Here is a 7,907-nt window from a genome sequence, read left to right as displayed (position 1 = left end):
ATTTAAAAAAATAATAATTTATTGTGTTAGTTGGTTTAGTTACATATTGAAGCTTAAAAAAATTGCATTGTTGTGGAAATTTTATTTCTTTTTTTGTTTTTTACTCTCGATATAAACAATGACTGAGCCTGTAAGAGAGGTTTTGATTGAAGGTAATAGCAGGGTCTGCTATACCATCAGGAGAAGGATAGTGACCCTAGGGGGTCACCTATACTGGGGAGGTATCTTAAAAAAAGGCAATCCATGATACTTTTTCTCTATCTCCTATTCATGTGTGGAAAAGTAGACAATATATTTTACCTTCTTGCAATAATAAAATCTTTAAAGACCATTTATTGAGTTTGCCTCTTGCCTTTGAGAGCTGGTTTTAAAAAAAATTCACGACAGCATCTTGACTAAGTATCAGTCAGTATCATAATTCAAAATAAATTAATGCACAGGCTTTAAGATGAATACAAAAAAACTATATAAATAGATATATAAATATAAATTGAACTTATTTTTTTTAAGCATAGGCTGTTGCCTGCTGCATTATCTCTCCTCTGCGTATGCAAAGAAATCTGTATGGCACAGAGAGGTAGAACAGGTTTGTTGAGGAAGTCAGTACTACAAAACAATACTAAGCCTTGTTTTTGCCAGTTCCCTGTTTTTGCCTCAGAATCTTTTAATACTTTTTGTAATCTGTAACCATCCCTTAAACACAAACCACATATTAATACAGCCTTATATTTATTTTTTTTATTATTAATAAACATATCGGCCTTTATTTTGATAGGACAGGACCTTGACTTGGTGCGTTCAGGTGCTTTGTTGGTGCGTTGCTATTTTGAGTCAACGGAAAACATCTGTGCCATTGTCTTTAAACCAGTTTTTTCCTGATCAGTGCAGAGTTGCCAACTGCACGAAACACGCTTTAAGGCTCTGTCTCACGCTCCCCGTGTAAATCTCAAGCCAAAATGGCAAGCCTGCTTGTGATACGATAAATTCTTAGCTTTCAAATTTAGTTTAATACGAAATTCAAATAATAAATACTGCTTTGACGCTTTTTATGGTGGCATAATTTATTGTAGCGCCTCAGTTACAGAGTTGCAACAGGCAGTTTATTGACAGTAGATGATACAACAGAGAGACAAAATACTAGTCCAGTAATTGGCAGAGGGTCCGTCCAGGCAGCAAACAACCATAAACGATAAACAGGCTAGAAGGATCAGCACAGGCAGCTAGAGTCAGGAATCCGAATAAACAATCAAGGTCATAATACGGTCAGAATAAACAGGGAAACCGTTTAGAAACAAACAACGTAGCACATCTAAACTTCACAATGTGTTAACTGGGGAGCTGTCCTTTATACTGGGGAGAATGAGTGTGGTAATTAGCGTCAGGTACAAGGTGATCAGTCCCATGTATGCAGGTTTATGGGAATTTGAGTTCAGATTGAGAGTTGGTACTCGGGTGAGGTTCTCTCTGGTGGTGCGAGAGATGTGGTGCAGGAACCACACTTGTGAAATTAAGAACTTATTATTACGTCGATGACATTATTATTTTGATGACATACACATAAATAAATATGTATGACTGTATGGCTCTTTTAATTTTTATAAGTTTACACAAACAAGGGGCTGGCCATTCACTGCATTGGCCTAAATGTGATAGTGTCCATCACCGCTGGTGGTAAAGCACTTAAGTCTGCCGCGTCCTGTCCAGTCACACATAGAGGTGGTGGGCCAGTATGGCGCTACCAGCAGGACCTGTTCCTCATCCTTCTTGACGTTGCACAGTGTCTGTACTAGAAGGCTCACTGTGGGAAAGCACATTTTCTTAGACCCTGAGGCCAGCTGTGTGCAAGTGCGCTGCAGTGCAGGTCGAAACACACTTTATTTTTTCCATCGTTAAACTATCAAAACAATTCTGACATGCCCTAAAGGCCCCTGTACCATGTGTTCAAATCATTAAAATTATTTTGTGTCATGACTGTAAATAATTATGTGGATTCTGACATCAGAAATGTGCTCTAAAATGCAACTAATTACTAAGTAAAATTTTTTGTTTTAACTAAATAAAATGTGGGTTTTCATAGCAGTATGTATTTACAGGGGTAACAGTCAATTAAAGTGACATTTTCTCTTTGACAGAGCCTGGTGAAGCACTTGATTCTCTGAGGATTGTACTGTTGGGAGCCTCTGGAGCTGGTAAGAGTTCAATAGGAAATGCAATACTGGGACGAGAAGCATTTAAAGAGAGCAGTACCAGGGAGAGTGAGAAACAGAGAGGAAGAGTAGAAGACAGAAACATCTCCATCATCGACACTCCAGGATTCTTCAACACTCATATGACTGATGAAGTGCTGCAGAATGAAATGACGAGAAGTATGCACCACTGTTATCCTGGTCCTCATGTGTTCCTACTTATCATCAATCTGGAGACCTTAAAAGAAGATGAGCAGTGTAACCTTGTGGAGAAAATCCAGGAGAACTTTGGAGAAGAAGCTTTACTGTTCACTATGGTTCTGTTTATCGGACGGGACAAATTATCCAAAACAGACTTTATTAAAATCACTGAGAGTGAAAATGTTAAAGAGCTACTAGACTACGTTGTGCAAGGATATCATGTGATAAACAGTAAAGATGAATGTGATTCCTTTCAGATCAAAATGCTATTGAATAGAATTGATGAAATGGTGAAGAACAATGAAAAACTGTGCTACTTCAGTGAGATATACCTGAGGAAAAGACAGCTACAGACAGAGGTGCAAGAGCAGAAGAGAGAAATTAATCCAGAGGGAGAAATAAAAAACAAGCCCACAGAAGACATTGAGAGAAATCAAGAGAATGTGAGTGAGGATGGGGAAGGATTTAACCTACAAAGAAATGTACAAGAAGCTGAAGTCCAGGAAAATCTCCAGACACAGATGAAAATGGAGGAACTAATACAGGAGATGGCTAAAGAAAGTTTGCTGTTACAATTTGGTAATTATTTAGCGATCTGTGGTTTAATTCTATTTTAAAATACTATTATACTTGTTTTTAGCATGTTTTAAGATCTGACTGAGATTTAGATAATATATATATATGCCTGCTCAATGGTTGAAAGTAAGGCGTCATTTTCAGCAAGCTGTGAGAAATTGCTTCTGCAAGAATAAACTAGGGTTTAAACGGCAACTGAAATTACTCTGCGTACCATGGAGTTTAAGTTCTCTGTCTCAGTCTATGATCATAAATCATAATATTGTTACACTTGGTTTGTATTACGTTTAGAAACATTTTAAGAATCAATAAGAAAATAATCTATTCTAGAATATGTCTAGTTGATATCAACTAAATGAAAAGACGTGCATAAATTGTTTAAAGTACTAACTGAACATAAAATGTGAGGAACCTGTATGGAGGAGTGGCCTTAATAAGCTACAAGTTAGCAGTGAAAATCACCCCCAATTATTACATTTGTAGAAATGGGTTCAGGAAGCAAGTAAAAAATCTTTCTGAAGGATTTAGGAGCATCAAAATTTGAAATGTGTAATATTTACACATGTAATTGGGAATTAATTAATATGACCAAAAGCTAAAATATATCTTCCGGAAGGATCTGAGACTATACTGGACAGACAAAAAAATGAGAGAGTTTTATGAAAAAGGATGGCAATACCCCTAGCCTTCAAAGAAAAAGAAGACAGATCTAACTGGATTTCACAAGTTTATCAAAGTTGTCTCTGCTCTGTTGGCCTAAAAAAATTATATATCTTGCAAAAAAGGTATATTGACAAAGTGAGACTAAAGATGAGCAAAAAATTTGCTTCTTTTAATCTGGAGTCCCATACCTCTAACATTCCAAGATACAAATGTGACATTTAAGATACAAATGTTCCCCCAACAGGACTATAAGCATCAACCTTTTTTATAGAACCTAAATATCAATAGTAACAGATTAATAAATGCTGTAAACACTTTAATAAATATAGGCTGGTACATCCCATCAGAACTCACCCGCCACCTTATTAAAAAAAACAAAACAACAAGGGGACTTACTTATTAAGCTAAGTCTCAATCGCTCTCCACTGCTGCTGAAAAGAAAATACTAAACACAGAGAAAAGTACAGCCAAACTCTGATAGAATCGATAATGAGCTTGAATGAATATCTTAACCATCCACCCTAATCAGGCCAATGCAACAGTGCAATAAATCACTAAAGTGAAGTCATTTGTTAACTAGAGAGTCCACATATTTTCATGCTCCTTCTGGTGAATCAAAAGTCGATATGGAGTCCTTGTATTTAACTTGTATTTAAAGAGACGAGAACAAGACAGCCCTGCTTCCTTTAAAACTTTCATCACTGATCTGAATGCAGAACATTTGGATGCCACCTCTGCATAGTCCTGGAAAATCAGTTTTCCCATTGTAATATAATGGAGCATTGTCACGGTTCAGACGAAGGATCAGGTCTTTATTGCGGTTATGGTGCAACTTCTCAATAATCAGAGAGTTTTGGCTTAGGCTTTGGTTGTAACGACCTATGGGTGCAATCCGCTTTGACAGGTTTTGAGATATTGTTTTGTCCAAAGAGAAATTTGGCCAAAAAACTTTGGAAACTTGCTCCACCACTTCTTTTAACCCCACAAACTTCAAATTAAGCTGACATGAATGGCACTTTAGGTCATTTACTTTAGCACAAAGAAAGCTGTTATGCGAATGCAGTTCCTCACAGATTCTCTCTACTTCATCCAGGCGAGAATCACAACCGGTCATTGTTAACACACAACTGTTCTGACTGTAGATTTGCCAGTGCGACATCCTGGCATCAAGGCGAGTGTTGATAGAGAGCTTAGTGTCCTCAATGAGCCTCTTTAGGTAATTTTACACCTTCCTTAATGACCCGCCCAAAGAATAGAATGGTCTAAAGTCATCACTACATTACGTACATTGGCTGGCAGTACCACTTGTAAATTTTCGCAAAGTTTGTGATACAGCAGGTAATTACATAGAAGAATTTCCCTGTTACTCCATAGCAGTTGACCCATTTTGTGACTGTAGGTAAGGCTCAATTTTCTTGGTACTCCTCTGTGAAATGGATGCATCCAGAAATGGGACCTTGTCAGCGTCCTTTATCTCTGTGAGTGCTAGCCACAGGTGGCAGTCCAGCACCACCAGGCAGGCCATAGAGCGGCCGATTGCCTGTGCCATCATCTTGCGTCATCTTGGTGGCACACAGGGCAAGGTCCGTTGCACTCCTCAGCTCAGTGATGGCCGCAGGCTTGAAGCACGGCCATGGAATGCAGCGTTCAGCAAGAGCTGAGTGTGAGTGACTGAGAAGTCAAAGACAAGGAACACCAGCTGTCACTAGAAAAAGGCCTTTAATTTAAAAGTACCTTTACAAAAACAAACCAAGCAGACAGAGACAGACCAACAAACAAAAGCCACCAAAATGGACAACACAACAGCTTATAAAGAGAAAGATGGGCCCATTACAAATTAAGAGGGAAATCAACAACACTTTACATTCAACAAAAACAAAATCTAAATCAAAAAGATAAACCAGACAAAAAGGAAACCCTAAATCATCCCCAAGGAACCCAACCTATAACCAAACAACATAAATAGACAACTAAATATAATTAATAACTTTTCCTTTCTTCCCCCCGACCATCTCTCCGAATGGTATGTCTAGGGAGAACCATTCCCCCTTAAATTCTCAGTTTCCACTCAGACTCTAATTTTCTCTAATTGCTACAACACCTGTTAGACATTTGCTCTCTTATTGCTGGATGGGAAAGCTTTTGGTCAAAACTCAACAAAGATTGCTGTTATGTCTCAAGGAGAAGTTATTGAATCCTGTGGCAATGCTGCATTGATCTGCAAAATCTATGCAAAGCTTGAGAGAAAATGCTTAATTGATATTTTGTGTAGATACATATTATATTGCCATTATTTAATAGCAAAGGGTAAAAAGCATTTAAGTGGAAATGTAATGTACTTCTCTCTCTTTATTAGATCTGAGGATTGTTCTGGTGGGTAAAACTGCATCAGGAAAGAGTTCATCAGGAAACACCATCCTAGGCAGTGATTACTTTAAGACAGATATTTCCTCTAAGTCTGTTACTAAACACTGTCAAAGGCATACGAAAACAGTGGAGAGTAAAGCCATCTCAGTGATCGACACTCCAGGATTATATGATACAAGAATGAGTGAAGAACAATTAAAGAAAGAGATTGAAAAGTGTGTCATCATGTCCGCTCCTGGCCCTCACGTGTTCCTGCTGGTCATCAGGTTGGATGATAGATACACAGAGGAGCAGAAAAACACAGTTAAATGGATTCAGGAGAACTTTGGAGAAAAAGCTGCATGTTACACCATTGTTCTGTTCACTAGAGGAGATCAACTGAAGGGAAAGTCATTAGATGGGTATATCAGTGAAAATAATGATCTCCAGGCTCTTATTAATAACTGTGGTGGCAGATTTCACTTATTCAATAATGAAGACAAAGATCGCTTTCAGGTCATAAAACTGATAGAAATGATAGATGAAATGGTGCAGAACAATAGAGGAAAGTGCTACACTAACGAGATGTATAAACAAGCCCAGAAAAAGATTAAATGGGAGGCTTTTAAACTAAACTGTAAAAATTATGGACAAACAGCAATGACAGTCTTAGGTGCAACAACAGCAGTAGTTGCAACAGGAGCAGTTGTACTAACAGCAGTAAAAAATCCAGCAACAGCAGTAGCAATAGCAGCAAAAGCAGTAGACACAGTAGTAACAAAAACAAGACTGATACCATAGGGACCAGCATTTCTCAAAGAAAGATGGAGAAAATGTGTGTATATATGTATATACATATATATATATATATAACCTGAATCAAAGTATCTATAGAATTGTTGCGCATTACTCAACTGCAAATGACTGCTTTCATTACGTAATTCAATCTGAATATTCATTACATTTCATTATGTTTAATACTAGAACCTCTGTGGCTTGGTCTCAGATTTTTTTCCCTTCAGGAAAACTAAATATAAATAGCAACACAGAAACAAACAAAAAACAATAGAAATGGCAAAGCAAAAATGTAATAATCCAAATGTTAAACAATTCCGAGTAATGTTAGAATAAAACATAGCATTTGACAGCTCATCTGACAGCAAATCAACAATCAAATTTAAGTCGACCCAGGGTAAATTATCTAGCTATTGCTCCTGGAATTTACTGCTTCTTATACTTCTTCAACATCTATAAATCACCTTTATTTACTTATTTTGACTTTATTTATTAAACTGATAACCACTATTTTACTGAGTGAAATTGTTGCCTAGCAATGAACAATGTTAAAACATAAGCTGCAAGAAAATGACAGTGCGGAAATACAGTTTTAGTTTTGTAATTTAGCGTTGTAAATTGCTGTTTTAGTAAAAGTCAATGACTGGGAGACTTGAATGTTTTATTGAAAATTTGTTATGTACATTTGAGTAACAACAACCGGTAACATTTCGAGTGTACGGTTCTAGTGTTAATTTTATTTCAAGTTCATGTACAATCAGTTGTAATATTGGGGACAAGACATTTTTTAGCAGCCTTTGTAAATCATTGTGGTTAAATGGTCTTAAAAAGATGCAATTTTTCTATGTTTTATGGTTGTATGTTATCAATTGTGGGAAGGGACTTTTCTGTAATGTCGATATATCAATAAAGGTTTTAGCATAGATTTATCCCAGTGTCTTACATATTTACATCATTCATTTAACAGCAGTTGTAGGGTTGCCCTTTACTGTTTTCATCTTATTAACTATTTCCCATCTAGTGTTTTAACCCTTTGGGATCCGAGACTGTTTTAGGGTGCAAGTGTGACGGGACTAAGTGATTGACATCAGTCTTCACCTATCAGGGACTGGGTCAGTCCATTTAGGCTGGATTGGTTGT

The 7,907-nt window shown here is 37.1% G+C and overlaps 2 protein-coding genes across 2 annotated transcripts; both read left to right on the top strand.

Annotated features, from left to right (window-relative positions):
- Positions 1–1,359: 1,359 nt before the first annotated feature.
- On the top strand, positions 1,360–3,878 carry LOC122357541 (GTPase IMAP family member 8-like). The gene is made up of 3 exons (XM_043256941.1): positions 1,360–1,444; positions 2,133–2,948; positions 3,871–3,878. The coding sequence occupies exons 1-3, from the start codon at positions 1,360–1,362 to the stop codon at positions 3,876–3,878; spliced, it is 909 nt and encodes a 302-aa protein (XP_043112876.1).
- Positions 3,879–5,059: 1,181 nt separating this feature from the next.
- Positions 5,060–6,773, top strand: LOC122357540 (GTPase IMAP family member 7-like). The gene is made up of 2 exons (XM_043256940.1): positions 5,060–5,139; positions 5,981–6,773. The coding sequence occupies exons 1-2, from the start codon at positions 5,060–5,062 to the stop codon at positions 6,771–6,773; spliced, it is 873 nt and encodes a 290-aa protein (XP_043112875.1).
- Positions 6,774–7,907: the final 1,134 nt, after the last annotated feature.

This window comes from Puntigrus tetrazona, chromosome 14 (genome assembly GCF_018831695.1).
Source record: "Puntigrus tetrazona isolate hp1 chromosome 14, ASM1883169v1, whole genome shotgun sequence".
Classification (NCBI taxonomy): Eukaryota; Metazoa; Chordata; class Actinopteri; order Cypriniformes; family Cyprinidae; genus Puntigrus; species Puntigrus tetrazona.
Note: the sequence above shows the minus strand (reverse complement) of the source record. Positions and strands in the feature narration are given on the sequence as shown.

Coding starts and splice junctions, on each gene's coding strand:
- LOC122357541 (XM_043256941.1), top strand. CDS start 1,360: ATGAGTGTGGTAATTAGCGTCAGGTACAAGGTGATCAGTCCCATGTAT. Junction 1,445..2,132: donor TGAGTTCAGATTGAGAGTTG/GTACTCGGGTGA, acceptor TCTCTTTGACAG/AGCCTGGTGAAGCACTTGAT.
- LOC122357540 (XM_043256940.1), top strand. CDS start 5,060: ATGGATGCATCCAGAAATGGGACCTTGTCAGCGTCCTTTATCTCTGTG. Junction 5,140..5,980: donor AGGTGGCAGTCCAGCACCAC/CAGGCAGGCCAT, acceptor TCTCTCTTTATT/AGATCTGAGGATTGTTCTGG.